This window comes from Dermacentor variabilis, chromosome 1, assembly GCF_050947875.1.
Source record: "Dermacentor variabilis isolate Ectoservices chromosome 1, ASM5094787v1, whole genome shotgun sequence".
NCBI lineage: Eukaryota > Metazoa > Arthropoda > Arachnida > Ixodida > Ixodidae > Dermacentor > Dermacentor variabilis.
Window position 1 is genome coordinate 285273590 of NC_134568.1, and position 23223 is coordinate 285296812.

At 47.1% G+C, this 23223-nt stretch overlaps 2 protein-coding genes across 2 annotated transcripts; both read left to right on the forward strand.

Moving 5' to 3' along the window:
• Positions 1 to 7871: 7871 nt before the first annotated feature.
• LOC142569336 (uncharacterized) lies at positions 7872 to 8174 on the forward strand. Its single transcript, XM_075678607.1, has one exon. The coding sequence runs from the start codon at positions 7872 to 7874 to the stop codon at positions 8172 to 8174; it is 303 nt and encodes a 100-aa protein (XP_075534722.1).
• A 13600-nt stretch (positions 8175 to 21774) lies between these two features.
• Positions 21775 to 22077, forward strand: LOC142569352 (uncharacterized). The gene has a single exon (XM_075678608.1). It carries the CDS (start codon positions 21775 to 21777, stop codon positions 22075 to 22077), a length of 303 nt encoding a protein of 100 aa, XP_075534723.1.
• The last annotated feature ends 1146 nt before the right edge of the window (positions 22078 to 23223 follow it).

Consider the following 23223-nt stretch of genomic DNA (forward strand, 5'->3'; position numbering starts at 1 on the left):
ATCTTAATCCATAAGAAAGGGGACGCCAAAGACTTGAAAAATTATAGACCGATCAGCTTACTGTCCGTTGCCTACAAAGTATTTACTAGGGTAATCGCAAATAGAATCAGGAACACCTTAGACTTCTGTCCACCAAAGGACCAGGCAGGATTTAGTAAAGGCTACTCATAAATAGACCATATTCACACTATCAATCAGGTGATAGAGAAATGTGCGGAATATAACCAGCCCTTATATATAGCTTTCATTCATTACGAGAAAGCATTTGATTCAGTCGAAACCTCAGTTGAAACCATGCAGGCATTACGGAATCAGGGTGTAGACGAGCCGTATGTAAAAATACTGAGATATCTACAGCGGCTCCACAGCCACCGTAGTCCTCCATAAAGAAAGCAACAAAATTCCGATAAAAATTAAAGGGCGTCAGGCAAGGAGATACGATCTCTCCAATGCTGTTCACGGCATGTTTACAGGAGGTATTCAGAGACTTGGATTGGGAAGAATTGGGGATAAGGTTTAATGGAGAACACCTTAGTGCCTTGCGATTCGCTGATGATCTTGCCTTGCTTAGTAACTCAGGGGACAAATTGCAATGCATGCTCACTGACCTGGAGAGGCAAAGCAGAAGGGTGGATCTAAAAATTAATCTGCAGAAAACTATAAAGTAATGTTTAACAGTCTCGGAAGAGAACAGCAGTTTACGATAGGTAGCGAGGCACTGGAAGTGGTAAGGGAATACATCTACTTAGGGCAGGTAGTGACCGCGGATCCGGATCATGAGACTGAAATAAGGAGAAGAATAAGAATGGGCTGGGGTGCGTTTGGCAGGCATTCTCAGATCATGAACAGCAGGTTGCCATTATCCCTCAAGATAAAAGTGTATACCAGCTGTGTCTTACCAGTACTTACCTACGGTGCAGAAACCTGGAGTCTTACGAAAAGGGTTCTACTGAAATTGAGGACGAAGCAACGAGCTATTGAAAGAGGAACACTGCGTTTAATGTTAAGGAATAAGAAAAGAGCAGATTGGGTGAGGGAACAAATGCGAGTTAATGACATCTTAGTTGAAATAAAAAAAAAAAGAAATGGGCATAGGCAGGACATGTAATTAGGAGGGAAGATAACCGATGGTCATTAAGGGTTACGAACTGAATTTCAAGGGAAGGGAAGCGTAGCAGAGGGCGGCAGAAAGTTAGGTGGGCGGATGAGATTAAGAAGTTTGCAGGGACAACATGGCCACAATTAGCACATGAACGGTGCAGTTGGAGAAGTATGGGAGAGGCCTTTGCCCTGCAGTAGGCGTAGCCCGGCTGCTGCTGCTGCTGCTGCTGCTGCGGATGATGATGATGATGATGGTGGTGATGATGATGACGATGATGATGATGATGATGATGATTATGATGATGATGATAAAACGATGGCGTTAAGGGGACGAATGGCATGGCGACGACTGTGTGACGAGGATGGAGTGACGACGACGGCATGATGAGAGCCGTATGTCGAAGTTTTATAACGAAGACGCTGGAACGACCCCGACGGCATCACGACGAAGGAATGACAACGAATGTATGACGATGACTGTATGACGACGACGGCATGACAATGGTATATGAGGATAATGTGATGACTAGTGTACGATGACAATGGCGTGACGTTGACTGTATCACGAAGCCTGTATGATGACGATGGCGTGGCGACGACTACATGACAAGAATCGAATGACCAAGCTGAAGTCACGACCATGGAATGCACACGACGGCATCGCGATCGCGGTGTGAAAACGAACGCATGACGACTGTGTGATAACGATGGCGTGGTAAAGACGGCATAATGAGAGTCGGATGACAACGCTGGAATGACGACGATGCAACGGCCACAACGGCGTCTCGTCAACTACACATAGCTCGTGTCCCAAGCTATTAACTTGAGCAACTGGGTCAGTGCAGAAGTCGTGACGATGCCGTCATGAAGTGAGTCAGATCTCGAGGCTGGAATCACGACGATGGAACTACCACGATGGCACTACGACCACGAGCGCATCCCCAATAGTTGACCCAAGCAGTGACCCCACCAGTGACCCAAGTTGTCTACCCTGACGGATAGATAGATAGATAGATAGATAGATAGATAGATAGATAGATAGATAGATAGATAGATAGATAGATAGATAGATAGATAGATAGATAGATAGATAGATAGATAGATAGATAGATAGATAGATAGATAGATAGATAGATAGATAGATAGATAGATACGCATGCAGGCTCAAAACGGCCGAAGTAAGAAAAGAATGCGAATCCCATTAAATGTATGAAGAGACGCCCATGCAGCCATTGGTGTGTGCAGCTCAAAATCGACAGCTGCTTTGCCACATCTATCAATCCCATCCACGCTTTCGGTCCCTCGCGTTTTCACTATTGAAGGTTATGAAGTCTCCTCGGTGAAACCGCACCGTGGCCCTTGAGGCAGTGTTAAAGAAGCAACGAGGTAAAAAAAAAATTATGCGAGATTGGTGAGCTTTTTGCTGCTTCCGTACTGGGTTTTATCCTGACAAATGTTTGTGGTGCCTTCTGCAATTTTCTGAGCAAGACAAAAAGAATTGCATTCGTAAATTTTTCTTCTTTCCTCCTTTTTATGTACACATATTTTATTTTACTATGACTTCACGGGGGTTTTTTTTAGTTTAGCTTATTTTAGCCGCTTTCAGTAACGCTTACAACTGTAAAAAAATAAAAGAAAAATTTCCCTTGTATTGTTGGATTCATGGCCGATCCTCCAGAATGGACTGCCCCGTTTTATTAAGGAACAACCAACCCGCCGACTTCCTTTCTGATCCCCGTCGACTAAATCGATAAAGATGATAAGGATGACGACGACACCAGCAATGTATTTTGCCTTCCCACCCGCCGTGGTTGCTCAGTGGCTATTGTGTAGGATTGCCTTTAAACAGCACTGTTATTCTTTCCCTTGGAGCAACAGTATTGGGATACAGCCACAGGAAGGTTTGCCTAGCCATTTATTTTCTATGTGGCACAAAAAGAATGCCTTGTTAATAGTTTTTAGTTTCCACAATTGATTTACTTCTACTTCCAGTCTAGAAAATTCAAAAAGTAAAAGCACAAATGCCAAGTTTAAATCCTACTAGTATTACTATTAAAAAAATTTACCTATTCAAGCTTAAGTATATGTTTTTTATTATTATTGTCATTCTTTTTTAGTATTCCTATCAACGCAAGGCTTACTATAGTATTGATCACTATTTTTACTCATGCATTCACAGTTTATTTGTCATCTTGGATTATATATTTATTTTACTTTTTGTCTTAGTTATTTATCAACCAATTTCTTTTATTGATTCAATTACCACCCGATTCGTGGCCTATCCCCCATAGTGGGTTTGTGCCATTAATTGAGGCTTCATCATCATCATCACCATCTGGTGTTGGGCTGCTGAGCACGAGGTCGTGGGATCGAATCCCGGTCGCGGCGGCCGCATTTTGATGGGGGCGAAATACGAAAACACCCGTGTACTTTGATTTAGGGACACGTTAAAGAACCCCAGGTGGTCGAAATTTCCGGAGTCCGCGCGTGCTACTTTCCTGTAGGGAATGCTATGTGATGCTGATAACGCGCATGCCGCTCGTTACTGGGAAGTACCGGGCTCGCAGCGTTAAAGAAAGGAAATGCGGACAAGACAGATGACGTTTATTGTTGTGTGGCAGGATACAACCCAAAGTGTGTTATTTTGTTTTAGAGTGTGACTCGTTGAATATTCCAGCGTAATCGATGGCGCTGGTATACCTTCCAGAAAGTACAACACTATTCCCGTCGCGCATGCAATCCGATTACACAAGCTTCGGTGAGATAAGCAACAGATAGAATCAACGACAATATTCTAGTAAGTTCCAAATCATGCAGGCGCGCCTTGCCCTCAGGTAACCTGAAGTTGTTAATGGGTGAAATGCATTTCCTGGAAAAAAAAGTCGCAATTTCGCCCGGAAGGCGAAGCATCGATTACGATAGCAAAGTATGGGACAGCTATACGAAGTAAAAATGATAGTTTTATCGGCCGTATAAACTTGTAAACATAGGCATACTAACTAAAGCAACAAGCATGGTTTCACGTGCTCACAAGCAAACATGAACACATCAAACTCCATGACCGCGGATACTCGCTGTGAAAACTCTGGAGTGAGGAAGCGGGGCAGCAGCAGCGAGCGAATTGGCCTTCTCGCTGCGTCTGGCATCCCCCCCCCCCCAACGCGAACTAAGCCACGGAAAGACAGCGCGCGACGAACTTTGCCCTCTGCGCAGATTATTTGCAAGATACAGCTGCCCGGGCGAACTTTTACAATTGCTAGTAGGTACGGCTGGGCGTGGCGTTTCTCGAGGCGCTCGACGTTTCTGCGAAGGCGCGACTAAAAGCGGCTGGGAGAGAGAAAATCTGGGGGCCTTTGCTTCTCGAATATCTGACTCTGCCTAGGCACTACGTCGGTGAAGTTTCTTCGCGCGTGTTGCATGCGTTTGTCCCTATAGGCGTGCCGCCATTGCGGTGTGGGGTAGAGTTTGTTTACGCTCGGACGGGTGGCTGCCCGCGCAGTAAAACATGTGAACCACTGCACACTGACGCTCAGTTTTGTGATCGCTGTGTCTAAAGCTACATCGGATAGACTTTCTCGCGCGTGCGGCGCTGGTGATGAGTCAGTCATGCCGGAATATAATTTGTCGCGCCTTATGGCACTCTAAATTCAAAAGAAAAGAAAGGGTAAAACATTTTCCCGGGGGAGCAATAAGGGCCGTAGTAGAGGCCGGGCCTGCTCTCCTGGACTGTTCAAGAGAATTTCTGAATGGTCCCCTTTGAGTGAAATAAACGCACAGCGCCTTAGCAACCACACTTGAACGCGAAAACCTTATGTCATGCCGTGAGGATTACTGGCTTTGCGCCTCGTCCACGTTAGCTTACGTTAGCTTAGGTTTAGGTTAGGTTCAGGTTAGCTTAGGTTACGTTAGGTTAGGTTAGCGTAACAGGCGTTGGGGTGCCGCGGCGTATTCCCACCGCAGTTACGCCTTGCGGCGTTATGTCACGTTAGGTTAACGTTAGCTTAGGTTGGGTTATGTTAACGTTACGATATAAGTTAGTGTAAAATCCATTAGGCTGAAGCGGCCTATTTTCATAACGGTTACGTCGTGACCATTATTGTCTTTAAAAATTATGGGGTTTTACGTGCCAAAACCACTTTCTGATTATGAGGCACGCCATAGTAGAGGACTCCGGAAATTTCGACCACCTGGGGTTCTTTAACGTGCACCTAAATCTAAGTACACGGGTGTTGTCGCCCCCATCGAAATGCGGCCGCCGTGGCCGGGATTCGATCCCGCGACCTCGTGCTCAGCAGCCTAACACCATAGCCACGGAGCAACCACGGCGGGTGACCATTATTGTCTTTCTGTCTCGGCCTCGTTACGCTATGTTAACGTTAGGTTAGGTTACCGTTGGGTTAGGTTAGCGTAAAACGCCTTACGGTGCGCGGCCTATTCTCATAGTGGTTGCAGAGGTGTCGAGCGTCGCCTGCGCCCTTTCAGCCACTCGCATTCAACCGCGATTGCTAATGCGCTCTGCCTTCTGGATTTTCAATATATGCGGACCGGCCTCTTCCACGGCCCCTACTGCTCCCATGGAAACATTATCACCTGTTTCACCGCGCCGGTAGCCAGCCTCCGAGCGCAAACATATTCGAGCACACTCTGCAATGCCGGCACGCCTAGGGACAAACGCCTAAACACGCGCTAACTTCTCCGTAGTACCCAGGAAGTGTCAAGGAGCAAAAGGCCCATTATTTTCTCTCTCGCACCCGCTCTCACTCGCGAATGCGCGCAATCGTCTGGCGCCTCCGCAAGTACCACGCCCCACTGTACTTAAAAGTCGCGCCAGGGGTAGAAGGAGCCCCTCCTCCCTATTCTCCCCCCGGAGCCTTGTGCTCAACAGAAGATGGCACGCTTCCTTCCCGCTTCCCTGCCTTGCGTGCGCGGGATCGAACCGCGATCGTGGCTCAGCCTCGCACGCTTAGTACTCAGTACTCGTGTCAATATGCACGCCTCCTGTGAGGCGAAGTCTCTTCTGTAACGCTGCCCGCATGTTGATTGTATACAGGGTGTCCCAGCTAACTGTAGCCAGAGTTCAAAAATATGCTAAGGCTACGTAACTGGACAGAACCAAGGTAATGTTTGCGTCGCTTTGAGATACTCAATTAATACTCAATTATAAACTTTACAAATATTATTATTAGCTGAAAAGTGTCAATGAGAAAATTGTAGAGCGACATGAAAAACTCCCCGATACAACTTTCTGTTGCTCAATCCGTGCTACATAAAAGTGTTTTTCCGAGCGTGAAAGAAGCCCGCAGGACTTCGTCCCGCAGTGGACATAAAATAGGATGGTGATGATGATGATGGTTTATAAAAAGGAACAAAGGTCAGCCCGAGATTTTGTGCTCTACCTACTCTTCGCTATATAAGGGGAAAGAGGGAACGCTAGAGGGATGGACGATGATGATCTCGGGTGATGCCGAGTACCCATAATAATGTCCCGAGAGAATGGTTGCCAGAGGAGAGGCTAAAGCCTGCCGTGCACGCTTGTGTGTAAGCTGGGCAAACGTAAAATAGTATTGTCTGTATTTCTTTTTCTTTCTTTTTTTTTTGCGGGTGTGTGTGTGTTCTACACTACACTTAATTCTCAAACTATGAACACGATGTTGTAGTGACCGTTTGCCACTTGATTTCCCCCCGCTTCTGTGAAATTCAGTTACCTCGCGTGGTGTCCACGTGGGGGGTCATTGGCCCTGCTCTTTTTTTGGGACTTGAGGTGGCTGCCCGACAGGGGCATCACCCTGCCACTAGGCAAACTTGTTTTACTGTGAAATAAAGCCAGTCCACTCTTGTTCTCAACCTGTCAAAACCTGTATTACTTGCCTCCGCACATCATCGTTCCAGCTTGCGGCGGTGCCTCTTCCCTACACAACATTGGTCACAGCTGACGCAGATCTGATTTGGACGATCGCCGCCTGTACTCGCCCCTATCGTTGCGCTTGAGTGTTAATTATCGTGTGAGTACAGGATCGCCCAATAAAGAATTTCGTGACTCACAGTTTTGCCATCATCTTATTCTTCGGCGTCATTACAACATGACAATATACATCACTATATTGGATCTACTGAACTCAGGCGAGGGACTATATATATACTGACGCCCTCTGCAAAATTTGTAAGCAGGAAGGTACGCTAGACTACGTAATATGGAAGTGCACTGGCTCCCCTGCAGGGGCCAAGGAAAAGATTGACAGCAGAGAAACCTGGGAGGCCTTGCTCCGGAGCGAGGCTGAAGACGACCAGCGTTGAGCAATCCGCCTGGCCGTTGAGGCCGTGAAGACTTACCGTCCTCAACGCGCGGGGACTGCTTCTTCCTCCCCCCATACCTGCGTGTAGGGTAAGAGGCGGGCACCCCAGCTGGGTGGAATAATAAGGTTTTCAATCAATCAAGGAAAAGGTTTGCCCGTTCAGACACCGCATCAACATCGAGACACAGAGCGCGCGGCCGCACGGTGTCTCGTGGAAAGAAAGACGACGTGTTGTATCTGTGCGCGAGCGAACGCTGTGCGCGGTGCGTGGCCTTCTTCCCCGTTCGAACCTTTCTGGGGCCCTCTGGAAGTTCAGCAGCGAAGGGAATCCTCTGGAGTCAAGCGGATCGCTGCAAGATGGATGTCGGACCATCGAAACGCGCACACGGCTGGGATCATCTGCAAGGACTCGACGAGGCATCAGCAAAGCGCCCTAGACTTACACCTTCGTCGGATACCCCACCGACTGCTCCGGCAATGGCTCATCAAATGGATCCTTCACCGTCCGCCGGCGTCCCAGTAGCCAACATGCATGAGGAGATGCAGTGGATACACTATCATCAGGAGCTTTGCCTCCAGTGGGCCGCGTCCAATGCCAGGGTTCCAGAAGGTCCCGTAAGTTCGCTGCTTCGGCAGGCCTCCATGGAGGAAGACTTGCCACCTGCCCATCTGGGCCATGCTCCTTTCATCAACTTCCAAATGGGCCTCATTTGCGAGCGCATGATGAAGGAACGCCAGAACCGCACGCGTGAGGAGTTCGACCATGTGTTCTCTGCGTAGCCCTCTGAGCAGCGCTGCGCATTTCTTCAACGTGATGGGCGTCGCTTCGCAAGGGGACATGCGCGAGCTCTGGCACGAGGAAGCACCAGGAAGAATCCTACTGGCAAAGCCTGCACTGTACAACAGCAATAAAGGTCGGGACTGAACGCATGAGTCTGTCCTACAGTGGCGTGTTTATTTTATGGAGACAAAATTCGTACCCGCCAAAGGTGCTCAGGGGCCATGGAATTTAGATGCAGAGCTCGCGGTCACGTGTTAATTTCCGGCTGCGACGGCAGCAAGCCTAATGTGCTGAGGTGAAAAAAAAATGAGAAGCTAGTGAACTGAGCATTATCCGCACATGGAACCCCAAGTGGTTGAAATTATTCCGCGACGCGGCTTACTATTCCGCCATACACTCGTGTCTTTGGAACACAGGGCCCCCTGCAGCCCAGTTTATTAATAAAATGTAATTCTGGGAGGTAGGTCTGTCTAACGTGAGCGAGACTGAAGCTGGGAAGGCAAAATGCATAGCCGGTGTCGTCGTCATCAATATGATTATCTTTATCCATGTATTCGACAGGGCTCAGAAAGGAAGTCCGCGGATTGGTTGTTCCTCAATGAAACGGCGCAATCCACTCTGGAGGATCGGCCATGAATCGGGCAGCACAAGCGTTAAAATAGTGCAATCAAATTTGTTGCCTTTGTAAGTGGTTAAAATTAAAGATAAATTACAATTACGTGAAGTCCATAGTAAAATAAAATATGTGAATATAAAAAAAAGAAAAATTTTGGAATGCAACTCTTTTTGTCTCGCTCAGAAAATTGAAGAGGGCACCACAAACGTCAGTCAGGCTAAAACCAGGTTCGAAAGTAGCAAAAAGCTGACCAATGTGGCATAATTTTTTTTTTTTTGATCTCGTTGCTTTTTTACGACTGCCTCATTCGCTGCGGTGCTAGTGCCGCCGAGGAGCCATTACCAGCTACAACAGAGAAGACGCGATGGACCGAAAGCGTGGATGGGATCCACAGGTGTAGCAAACCAGCTGTTGATTTTGATCTGTACACTGCAGCGCCTGCTTGGGCGTCTCCTAATACATTTATTGCGATTCGCATTCTTTTCCTACTTCGGCCGTTTTGAGCTTACCTATCTATCTATCTTGTTAGGCCGACCCAGTGACCCAAGTTGTCTACCAGTCAGGGCTACAGGGAATGCGCTCGTGCATGGTCGTAGTGCCATCGTCGTCATTCCAGCGTCGCGATCTTACTCACGTCATGACGTCGTTGGTTCTTTATTCTATGGTCATACGCCTTCGTCGATCCATCGACGTCCTTCCTTCTTCGTCATTCGGTTGTTGATAGTGCTGTCGGCAATCAATTGTTATTATGCCTGCATTATCCTAACATCGTGTCACTGCGTCTTCATCAGATAGTCGCTACCATGCATCCGTTATCACCGTCGTCGTCATGCTATCGTGGTCATGCCATCGTCATTCCAGCTTCGTCATTCAGTTGCCCTTCCGCCTTCGTCACGCCATTGTCTTCATACCATCGTCGTTATCCCATTGTCCTCATGTCGTCGTGACGCTGTCGACGTTATACCACCGTTATCATTTAGCAGTCGCCTTGTAGTCGCCATGCCGTCGTCGTCATGCCACCTGCGTCATTCTACAGTCGTCACTCCGTCGGCATCGTATGGTCTTCATACCGCCATGCTCACAGTCGACCTTGAGAAGCCATTGCCATAGCCAAGTGGTACAACACTGGTTCACGTCATATACCGAGTGTTTTTTGAGAAGACTTTCGGTAATTCTTTTAAAAATCACGGGCAGCAGGTAACGCAATTATAATTTTTGAGCTGGATTGCCAAACAGGTGGATATTACCTGGGCGAGAAATCGAAATGCATAAGTGATTGATTAAACAATCCCCTAATTATAACTAATTACAGCGGTTGCGCGTGAATGTGCAACCGCATTCACGCGTTGGCGTGGTTGCGCCTGGAGGAGCGAACGAGCTAGTTCGGACATTGTTCACGGACGACGAACAACGGAAATGCGCTAGCTATAAACAGCTTCGCTGTAAAAAGTTCCACTTAAAGCAAATACAGTTTGAGCAACGACAGTGATTGCAAGAACAACAGGAGTACGCCGACTATAACGACGACGGAGATGGAGACCCCGATGACGAAAACAGCTGCGACGACAACTACGCGACGATAATGACGACAGACAGAAAACGATCACTGCACGAAGACGGCGTGATGACGACGACGGAACGACCCCGACACGATAATGGCAGCGATGACGGTACGGTGACAACTCCGCGGATGGCAAAGTGGCTCAAACGCCGCCGACGGCTCCCATGTGGAGAAGACGAGGAAACATCGATACACATGGTTATGATGATATGACGATGATGATGCCTCCTACAGACGCCGCGAAACTCTAACGAGAGAAAGAAGGAGAGATCGGCCAGAGTGATATGACTCTGTATATAGGATGCTATTCTATTCTAGGGAAGTCGCTTGGGAGAAGGACGGAGAGACCCAACATAGCCCACTGTGCACTTTCAGAACGTAAAGGTATTCCAGGTGCCCCGTCTCGGTATTTCCCGACGCGTAAAGATCATCTTTAAGGGTGATTGCCTTCCTTCGCATGTCAAGGTTGGTCATTTCCGACATGCTGTCCGGCCATTTGTTCTTAAGCAACTTCAGCGCCGAAAATGTCAGAAATGCTAGGTCATGTGAGCGTCCGTCTGTGGAAATACTACGATATGTTCCATGCTGCACAACATTATGCAGGCAACTGCCAGGCTAAAGGTTACAAGTTTCCAAAGTGTCAGAGGCGCCACGACGTCTCATCAAAGGACTGTGCAAAGGCAAAGCTGTAAATTTTCGTTTTGAAAAAAAAAATGGTAAGAGACTCGTCGAGAAGCAGAATCCTGGGGTTGGCAGCTCCTCCTTTTCTATTTACCGACAAGTAAACTGGTCAACTTGGAACAAAAAGGTGGAAGAGGCATGCAAGGAAGCTTGTCTTGTCTGCAGCATTCAGGACCTCAGTAGGAGTGTGATGGAAGGGGCTAAGTACATCTTTACGTCGGCAACAAAGCGCACGGATTGCGCTGTGAAACTGAGTGAATTCGAACCATTCGTAGGCATACCGAAAGGAGATACAAGCGCACTAAGTCAATCCACTTTCGGCACGCTCAACGTATTAAAAAAAAAAGACGAAAAGAATATTCAACGTCGTATGAACAGGCTGGTGAACAAACGATTGAACACATTTTGCGAATCACTTGACCCTCGAAAGCCCCTGTCCCCGAAACGAAGGACGGTTCAAACACTCCGCAGGTCACGCGGAGTGTTCTTCGAGTGTTAAGTATATATAATCCTGCTATTTACTTGTTTGTTTGTTTGTTCAGTGGTCAAGGTGAACTTTCACGTACTAACCACCTCCTGTCAGCGTTGAGCTGATGCTTGCGCGGAAGTCTCCTTGCTCCCCCCCCCCCTCCGGCCCTCCTTCGCTTACCATCTTCCTTATCATCTTTTGCTTATTGTACGCGTACACAGCCACACCGAGGGCTCTAGTGGTATTTGCTGTGCACATCATTGTATAGCGTATTCTAATCCCGGATTATAAATAAATTCGGGGGAGGCTGATGAATTGTTCTTTATTTTTTTGCGCTCCATTCAGCCGTGTTAAAAAGGTGTCAAGATATCTTTCAGCTCATGCTATTCTTACGTCATCGTGTATACTGTGGTAAGGTTTCCACACTGAAGCTAGAAAAAAGAAGTTACATTATGACCGTTATTTTTTTCTAAACCACTAACTGTTTTGTTGGTGGCCATGCTCCTTTTTAAGGTATAATTCCCTCTGCTTCTCCCATTTTGTCTCTTAATTTTTTATTTTTACGAGATATCAATGCACCAAAAGTTTCCACAAGAGTTTGTAAAACACGATAAAGTGAAAATTAATTTGCAAGAAGTAATGAACAATGAAAAAAGATAGCGAAAGGACTCATACCTCATGATGACTGCCGATAGTAATGCGATTAGCATTTGAGCAATGTAGCGGCACTCCGTATTTCTGAAGTTGCGTATTTTTTTTTTTTTTTTACATTTGTAGTCGTCATAACGAGATTTATGTTGCTGCGGTTTATACCGGGTGCTTCTGCGAAGACCTTCAGTAATCTTCAAAAATGATCTGTGGCAGATAGCGCAGTTCTGGTCCTTGAGGTGGTCCACTCGATGAGGCCGACTTTACTTACACAAAAATTGAAATGCCTAATCTACTAATTAACAAATATTGATTATTTAAGTTTTCAACTAATAAACTTAATTGACACACAGCAATTTACAAATTACTGCTCGTGAGACTGCAAGGCATACATACCCTCTTGAAAAGAATTCTTTGGGATGACATCATTTTCGAGATATGCATAGTGAAACCTGTTGTAAAAGTGGACTGTTGTTCCACTTACTTCTCCAACAAAACGCCGTTTTATGCATTGAAGCACAAAAGTAACTGGACCGCCAATCTATTTCTTCGCAAGGCCTGGAAATTAATATCTCGAAACTGGTGTCATCCTGAGAATTCGTTACAACTGGATCTACCTTGCGAACTCCTAGGCTACAATTTATGAAATGCAATATGTGCTGTAAAGAAATCAGTTAAAACAGAATTAGTGGATTTTTGTTAATTATTCAATTATGCATTTCAATTTCTCGCCCAGGTAATTCCCACCTGTTTGGCAATCCAGATCAAAAATTTTAATTACGTTACCTGCCGCGCATGATTTTTAAAGGAATTACTGCAAGTCTTCGCAAGAACACTCGGTATATGACGTGGACCAGTTTTGTCTCACTATGCTATGGCACTGGCTTCACAAGGTCGCCTGTGAGCATGGCGGTATGAAGACAACCGCATGATACCGACGGAGTGACGACTATGGAATGACGCAGGTGGTATGACGACGATGGCATGGCAACTACAAGGCGATTGCTAAATGATAACGGTGGTATAACGTCGACAAGGTGATAAGGACAATAGGATAACGACGATGGTATGAAGACAATGGCGTGACGAAGGCGGAAGGGCAACCGGATGACGAAGCTGGAATGACGACCATGGTATGACCACGATAGCATGACGACGACGATATGACAATAGAGGCATAATCACAATCGAATGACCATAGCATTATTAACGATAGAATGACGAAGAAGGGATCCACGAAGGCGTATGACGGCGACGGCATGACGACAATAAAATGACATGCTCTCAGGAACGGAGGAAGCCTAATAGCAGCGAAGAAGAAACTAGGAATAGGCAAGAATAGGATGTATGCGCTAAGAGAATAAGCCGGCAATATCATTACTAATATGGATAAGATAGTTCAAGTGGCTGAGGAGTTCTGCAGAGATTTACACAGTACCAGTGGCACCAACGACGATAATGGAAGAGGGAATAGTATAGAGCAATTTGACATCCCACAAGTAACGCCGGCAGAAGCAAAGAAAGCCTTGGAAGCTATGCAAAGGAGGAAGGCAGCTGGGGAGGATCAGGTGACAGCAGACTTGCTCAAGGACAGTGGGCAGATTGTTCTAGAAAAACTGGCCACCCTGCATACGCAATGACTCATGACCTCGAGCGTACCGGAATCTTGGAAGAACGCCAACATAATCTTAATCCATAAGAAAGGGGACGCCAAAGACTTGAAAAATTATAGACCGATCAGCTTACTGTCCGTTGCCTACAAAGTATTTACTAGGGTAATCGCAAATAGAATCAGGAACACCTTAGACTTCTGTCCACCAAAGGACCAGGCAGGATTTAGTAAAGGCTACTCATAAATAGACCATATTCACACTATCAATCAGGTGATAGAGAAATGTGCGGAATATAACCAGCCCTTATATATAGCTTTCGTTCATTACGAGAAAGCATTTGATTCAGTCGAAACCTCAGTCGAAACCATGCAGGCATTACGGAATCAGGGTGTAGACGAGCCGTATGTAAAAATACTGAGATATCTACAGCGGCTCCACAGCCACCGTAGTCCTCCATAAAGAAAGCAACAAAATTCCGATCAAAATTAAAGGGCGTCAGGCAAGGAGATACGATCTCTCCAATGCTGTTCACGGCATGTTTACAGGAGGTATTCAGAGGCTTGGATTGGGAAGAATTGGGGATAAGGTTTAATGCCTTGCGATTCGCTGATGATCTTGCCTTGCTTAGTAACTCAGGGGACAAATTGCAATGCATGCTCACTGACCTGGAGAGGCAAAGCAGAAGGGTGGATCTAAAAATTAATCTGCAGAAAACAATAAAGTAATGTTTAACAGTCTCGGAAGAGAACAGCAGTTTACGATAGGTAGCGAGGCTCTGGAAGTGGTAAGGGAATACATCTACTTAGGGCAGGTAGTGACCGCGGATCCGGATCATGAGACTGAAATAAGAAGAATAAGAATGGGCTGGGGTGCGTTTGGCAGGCATTCTCAGATCATGAACAGCAGGTTGCCATTATCCCTCAAGAGAAAAGTGTATACCAGCTTTGTCTTACCAGTACTTACCTACGGTGCAGAAACCTGGAGTCTTACGAAAAGGGTTCTACTGAAATTGAGGACGAAGCAACGAGCTATTGAAAGAGGAACACTGCGTTTAATGTTAAGGAATAAGAAAAGAGCAGATTGGGTGAGGGAACAAATGCGAGTTAATGACATCTTAGTTGAAATCAAGAAAAAGAAATGGGCATAGGCAGGACATGTAATTAGGAGGGAAGATAACCAATGGTCATTAAGGGTTACGAACTGAATTTCAAGGGAAGGGAAGCGTAGCAGAGGGCGGCAGAAAGTTAGGTGGGCGGATGAGATTAAGAAGTTTGCAGGGACAACATGGCCACAATTAGCACATGAGCGGTGCAGTTGGAGAAGTATGGGAGAGGCCTTTGCCCTGCAGTAGGCGTAGCCCGGCTGCTGCTGCTGCTGCTGCTGCGGATGATGATGATGATGGTGGTGGTGGTGGTGGTGATGATGATGATGATGATGATGATGATGATGATGATGATAAAACGATGGCGTTAAGGGGACGAATGGCATGGCGACGACTGTGTGACGAGGATGGAGTGACGACGACGGCATGATGAGAGCCGTATGTCGAAGTTTTATAACGAAGACGCTGGAACGACCCCGACGGCATCACGACGAAGGAATGACAACGAATGTATGACGATGACTGTATGACGACGACGGCATGACAATGGTATATGAGGATAATGTGATGACCAGTGTACGATGACAATGGCGTGACGTTGACTGTATCACGAAGCCTGTATGATGACGATGGCGTGGCGACGACTACATGACAGCAATCGAATGACCAAGCTGAAGTCACGACCATGAAATGCACACGACGGCATCGCGATCGCGGTGTGAAAACGAACGCATGACGACTGTGTGATAAAGATGGCGTGGTAAAGACGGCATAATGAGAGTCGGATGACAACGCTGGAATGACGACGATGCAACGGCCACAACGGCGTCTCGTCAACTACACATAGCTCGTGTCCCAAGCTATTAACTTGAGCAACTGGGTCAGTGCAGAAGTCGTGACGATGACGTCATGAAGTGAGTCAGATCTCGAGGCTGGAATCACGACGATGGAACTACCACGATGGCACTGCGACCACGAGCGCATCCCCAGTAGTTGACCCAAGCAGTGACCCCAGCAGTGACCCAAGTTGTCTACCCTGACGGGCAGATAGATAGATAGATAGATAGATAGATAGATAGATAGATAGATAGATAGATAGATAGATAGATAGATAGATAGATAGATAGATAGATAGATAGATAGATAGATAGATAGATAGATAGATAGATAGATACGCAGGCAGGCTCAAAACGGCCGAAGTAAGAAAAGAATGCGAATCCCATTAAATGTATGAAGAGACGCCCATGCAGCCATTGCTGTGTGCAGCTCAAAATCAACAGCTGCTTTGCCACATCTATCAATCCCATCCACGCTTTCGGTCCCTCGCGTTTTCACTGTTGAAGGTTATGAAGGCTCCTCGGTGAAACCGCACCGTGGCCCTTCAGGCAGTGTTAAAGAAGCAACGAGGTAAAAAAAAATTATGCGAGATTGGTGAGCTTTTTGCTGCTTCCGTACTGGGTTTTATCCTGACAAATGTTTGTGGTGCATTCTGCAATTTTCTGAGCAAGGCAAAAAGAATTCCATTCGTAAATTTTTCTTTTTTTCTCCTTTTTATGTACACATATTTTATTTTACTATGACTTCACGGTTTTTTTTTAAGTTCAGCTTATTTTAGCCACTTTCAGTAACGCTTACAACTGTAAAAAAATTAAAAGAAAAATTTCCCTTGTATTGTTGGATTCATGGCCGATCCTCCAGAATGGACTGCGCCGTTTTATTAAGGAACAACCAACCCGCCGACTTCCTTTCTGATCCCCGTCGACTAAATCGATAAAGATGATAAGGATGACGACGACACCAGCAATGTATTTTGCCGTCCCACCCGCCGTGGTTGCTCAGTGGCTATTGTGTAGGATTGCCTTTAAACAGCACTGTTATTCTTTCCCTTGGAGCAACAGTATTGGGATACTGCCACAGGAAGGTTTGCCTAGCCATTTATTTTCTATGTGGCACAAAAAGAATGCCTTGTTAATAGTTCTTAGTTTCCACAATTGATTTACTTCTACTTCCAGTCTAGAAAATTCAAAAAGTAAAAGCACAAATGCCAAGTTTAAATCCTACTAGTATTACTATTAAAAAAATTTACCTATTCAAGCTTAAGTATATGTTTTTTATTATTATTGTCATCCTTTTTTAGTATTCCTATCAACGCAAGACTTACTATAGTATTGATCACTATTTTTACTCATGCATTCACAGTTTATTTGTCTTCTTGGATTATATATTTATTTTACTTTTTGTCTTAGTTATTTATCAACCAATTACTTTTATTTATTCAATTACCACCCGATTCGTGGCCTATCCCCCATAATGGGTTTGTGCCATTAATTGAGGCTTCATCATCATCATCACCATCTGGTGTTGGGCTGCTGAGCACGAGGTCGCGGGATCGAATCCCGGTCGCGGCGGCCGCATTTTGATGGGGGCGAAATACGAAAACACCCGTGTACTTTGATTTAGGGACACGTTAAAGAACCCCAGGTGGTCGAAATTTCCGGAGTCCGCGCGTGCTACTTTCCTGTAGGGAATGCTATGTGATGCTGATAACGCGCATGCCGCTCGTTACTGGGAAGTACCGGGCTCGCAGCGTTAAAGAAAAAAATGCGGACAAGACAGATGACGTTTATTGTTGTGTGGCAGGATACAACCCAAAGGGTGTTATTTTGTTTTAGAGTGTGACTCGTTGAATATTCCAGCGTAATCGATGGCGCTGGTATACCTTCCAGAAAGTACAGCACTATTCCCGTCGCGCATGCAATCCGATTACACAAGCTTCGGTGAGATAAGCAACAGATAGAATCAACGACAACATTCTAGTAAGTTCCAAATCATGCAGGCGCGCCTTGCCCTCAGATAACCTGAAGTTGTTAATGGGTGAAATGCATTTCCCGGAAAAGAAAGTCGCAATTTCGCCCGGAAGGCGAAGCATCGATTACGATAGCAAAGTATGGGACAGCTATACGAAGTATAAATGATAGTTTTATCGGCCGTGTAAACTTGTAAACATAGGCATACTAACTAAAGCAACAAGCATGGTTTCACGTGCTCACAAGCAAACATGAACACATCAAACTCCATGACCGCGGATACTCGCTGTGAAAACTCTGGAGTGAGGAAGCGCGGCAGCAGCAGCGAGCGAATTGGCCTTCTCGCTGCGTCTGGCATCCCCCCCCCCCAACGCGAACTAAGCCACGGAAAGACAGCGCGCGACGAACTTTGCCCTCTGCGCAGATTATTTGCAAGGTACAGCTGCCCGGGCGAACATTTACAATTGCTAGTAGGTACGGCTGGGCGTGGCGTTCCTCGAGGCGCTCGGTGTTTCTGCGCAGGCGCGACTAAAAGCGGCTGAGAGAGAGAAAATCTGGGGGCCTTTGCTTCTCGAATATCTGACTCTGCCTAGGCACTACGTCGGTGAAGTTTCTTCGCGCGTGTTGCATGCGTTTGTCCCTATAGGCGTGCCGCCATTGCGGTGTGGGGTAGAGTTTGTTTACGCTCGGACGGGTGGCTGCCCGCGCAGTAAAACATGTGAACCAGTGCACACTGACGCCCAGTTTTGTGATCGCTGTGTCTAAAGCTACATCGGATAGACTTTCTCGCGCGTGCGGCGCTGGTGATGAGTCAGTCATGCCGGAATATAATTTGTCGCGCCTTATGGCACTCTAAATTCAAAAGAAAAGAAAGGGTAAAACATTTTCCCGGGGGAGCAATAAGGGCCGTAGTAGAGGCCGGGCCTGCTCTCCTGGACTGTTCAAGAGAATTTCTGAATGGTCCCCTTTGAGTGAAATAAACGCACAGCGCCTTAGCAACCACACTTGAACGCGAAAACCTTATGTCATGCCGTGAGGATTACTGGCTTTGCGCCTCGTCCACGTTAGCTTACGTTAGCTTAGGTTTAGGTTAGGTTCAGGTTAGCTTAGGTTACGTTAGGTTAGGTTAGCGTAACAGGCGTTGGGGTGCCGCGGCGTATTCCCACCGCAGTTACGCCTTGCGGCGTTATGTCACGTTAGGTTAACGTTAGCTTAGGTTGGGTTATGTTAACGTTACGATATAAGTTAGTGTAAAATCCATTAGGCTGAAGCGGCCTATTTTCATAACGGTTACGTCGTGACCATTATTGTCTTTAAAAATTATGGGGTTTTACGTGCCAAAACCACTTTCTGATTATGAGGCACGCCATAGTAGAGGACTCCGGAAATTTCGACCACCTGGGGTTCTTTAACGTGCACCTCAATCTAAGAACACGGGTGTTCTCGCCCCCATCGAAATGCGGCCGCCGTGGCCGGGATTCGATCCCGCGACCTCGTGCTCAGCAGCCTAACACCATAGCCACTGAGCAACCACGGCGGGTGACCATTATTGTCTTTCTGTCTCGGCCTCGTTACGCTATGTTAACGTTAGGTTAGGTTACCGTTGGGTTAGGTTAGCGTAAAACGCCTTACGGTGCGCGGCCTATTCTCATAGTGGTTGCAGAGGTGTCGAGCGTCGCCTGCGCCCTTTCAGCCACTCGCATTCAACCGCGGTTGCTAATGCGCTCTGCCTTCTGGATTTTCAATATATGCAGACCGGCCTCTTCCACGGCTCCTACTGCTCCCATGGAAACATTATCACCTGTTTCACCGCGCCGGTAGCCAGCCTCCGAGCGCAAACATATTCGAGCCCACTCTGCAATGCTGGCACGCCTAGGGACAAACGCGTAAACATGCGCTAACTTCTCCGTAGTACCTAGGAAGTGTCAAGGAGCAAAAGGCCCATTATTTTCTCTCTCGCACCCGCTCTCACTCGCGCATGCGCGCAATCTTCTGGCGCCTCCGCAAGTACCACGCCCCACTGTACTTAAAAGTCGCGCCAGGGCTAGAAGGCGCCCCTCCTCCCTATTCTCCCCCCGGAGCCTTGGGCGCGACGGAAGACGGCACGCTTCCTTCCCACTTCTCTGCCTTGCGTGCGTGGGATCGAACCGCGATCGTGGCTCAGCCTCGCACGCTTTCAATGGCACATACATCATACGGAACATCATACGCACATACGGAACCTTCACGCGACGGCGACGAGGTGGAAATACGCCTGGAGTCTCCATATAATTGCCATCGCAATAAAGGGATAAATGTGTACTCGTGTCAATATGCACGCCTCCTGTCAGCCGAAGTCTCTCCTGTAACGCTGCCTGTAAGTTGATTGCATACAAGGTGTCCCAGCTAACTGTAGCCAGAGTTCAAAAATATGCTAAAGCTACGCAGCTGGACAGAACGAAGGTAATGTTTGCGTCGCTTTGAGATACTAAAATTATTTTTTTTTCATTCCACCTAATTAGATAATTAGTCTCAATTAATTATTAACTTTACAAATATTATTATTAGCTGGAAAGTGTCAATGAGAAAATTGTAGAGCGACATGAAAAACTCCCGATACAACTTTCTGTTGCTCAATACGTGCTACATAAAAGTGTTTTTCCGAGTGTGAAAGAAGCCCGCAGGCCTTCGTCCTGGAGTGGACATAAAATAGGATGTTGATGATGATGATGGTTTATAAAAAGGAACGAAGGTCAGCCCGAGATTTCGTGCTCTACCTACTCTTCGCTATATAAGGGGAAAGAGGGAACGCTAGAGGGATGGACGATGATGATCGCGGGTGATGCCGAGTACCCAGAATAATGTCCCGAGAGAATGGTTGCCAGAGGAGAGGCTAAAGCCTGCCACGCTTGTGTGTAAGCTGGGCAGACGTAAAACAGTATTGTCTGTATTTCTTTTTCTTTTTTTTTTCGGGTGTGTGTGTGTTCTACAGAACACTTAATTCTCAAACTATGAACACGATGTTGTAGTGACCGTTTGCCACTTGATTTCCCCCCGCTTCTGTGAAATTCAGTTACCTCGCGTGGTGTCCACGTGGGGGGTGATTGGCCCTGCTCTTTTTTTGGGACTTGAGGTGGCTGCCCGAGAGGGGCACCACCCTGCCACTAGGCAAACTTATTTTACTGTGAAATAAAGCCAGTCCACTCATTGTTCTCAACCTGTCAAAACCTGTATTACTTGCCTCCGCACATCATCGTTCCAGCTTGCGGCGGTGCCTCTTCCCTACACAAGATTGGTCACAGCTGACGCAGATCTGATTTGGACGATCGCCGCCTGTACTCGCCCCTATCGTTGCGCTTGAGTGTTAATTATTGTGTGGGTACAGGATCGCCCAATAAAGAATTTCGTGACTCACAGTTTTGCCATCATCTTATTCTTCGGCGTCATTACAACATGACAATATACATCACTATATTGGATCTACTTAACTCAGGCGAGGGACTATATGTATATTGACGCCCTCTGCAAAATTTGTAAGCAGGAAGGTACGCTAGACCACGTAATATGGGACGCCGCTGGTTCCCCTGCAGGGGCCAAGGAAAAGATTGACAGCAGAGAAACCTGGGAGGCCTTGCTCCAGAGTGAGGCTGAAACGACCAGCGTTGAGCAATCCGCCTGGCCGTTGAGGCCGTGAAGACTTACCGTCCTCAACGCGCGGGGACTGCCTCTTCCTCCCCCCATACCTGCGTGAAGGGTAAGAGGCGGGCACCTCAGCTGGGTGGAATAATAAAGTTTTCAATCAATCAAGGAAAAGGTTTGCCCGTTCAGACACCGCATCGACATCGAGAAAGAGAGCGCGCGGCCGCACGGTGTCTCGTGGAAAGAAAGACGACGTGCCGTATCTGTGCGCGAGCGAACGCTGTTCCCCGTTCGAACGTTTCTGGGGCCTTCTGGAAGTCGGACAGCGAAGGGAATCCTCTGGAGTCAAGCGGATCGCTGCAAGATGGATTCCGGACAATCGAAACGCGCACACGGCTGGGATCATCTGCAAGGACTCGACGAGGCATCAGCAAAGCGCCCTAGACTTACCCTTTCGTCGGATACCCCACCGACTGCTCCGGCAATGGCTCATCAAATGGATCCTTCACCGTCCGCCGGCGTCCCAGTAGCCAACATGCATGAGGAGATGCAGTGGATACACTATCATCAGGAGCTTTGCCTCCAGTGGGCCGCGTCCAATGCCAGGGTTCCAGAAGGTCCCGTAAGTTCGCTGCTTCGGCAGGCCTCCATGGAGGAAGACTTGCCACCTGCCCATCTGGGCCATGCTCCTTTCATCAACTTCCAAATGGGCCTCATTTGCGAGCGCATGATGAAGGAACGCCAGAACCGCACGCGTGAGGAGTTCGACCATGTGTTCTCTGCGTAGCCCTCTGAGCAGCGCTGCGCATTTCTTCAACGTGATGGGCGTCGCTTCGCAAGGGGACATGCGCGAGCTCTGGCACGAGGAAGCACCAGGAAGAATCCTACTGGCAAAGCCTGCACTGTACAACAGCAATAAAGGTCGGGACTGAACGCATGAGTCTGTCCTACAGTGGCGTGTTTATTTTATGGAGAAAAAATTCGTACCCGCCAGAGGTGCTCAGGGGCCATGGAATTTAGATGCAGAGCTCGCGGTCACGTGTTAATTTCCGGCTGCGACGGCAGCAAGCCTAATGTGCTGAGATGAAAAAAAAATGAGAAGCTAGTGAACTGAGCATTATCCGCACATGGAACCCCAAGTGGTTGAAATTATTCCGCGACGCGGCTTACTATTCCGCCATACACTCGTGTCTTTGGAACACAGGGCCCCATGCAGCCCAGTTTATTAATAAAATGTAATTCTGGGAGGTAGGTCTGTCTAACGTGAGCGAGAATGAAGCTGGGAAGGCAAAATGCATAGCCGGTGTCGTCGTCATCAATATCATTATCTTTATCCATTTATTCGACGGGGCTCAGAAAGGAAGTCGGCGGATTGGTTGTTCCTCAATGAAACGGCGCAATCCACTCTGGAGGATCGGCCATGAATCGGGCAGCACAAGCGTTAAAATAGTGCAATCAAATTTGTTGCCTTTGTAAGTGGTTAAAATTAAAGATAAATTACAATTACGTGAAGTCCATAGTAAAATAAAATATGTGAATATAAAAAGAAGAAAAAAGAAAAATTTTGGAATGCAACTCTTTTTGTCTCGCTCAGAAAATTGAAGAGGGCACCACAAACGTCAGTCAGGCTAAAACCTGGTTCGAAAGTAGCAAAAAGCTAACCAATGTGGCATAATTTTTTTTTTTTGATCTCGTTGCTTTTTTACGACTGCCTCATTCGCTGCGGTGCTAGTGCCGCCGAGGAGCCATTACCAGCTACAACAGAGAAGACGCGATGGACCGAAAGCGTGGATGGGATCCACAGGTGTAGCAAACCAGCTGTTGATTTTGATCTGTACACTGCAGCGCCTGCTTGGGCGTCTCCTAATACATTTATTGCGATTCGCATTCTTTTCCTACTTCGGCCGTTTTGAGCTTACCTATCTATCTATCT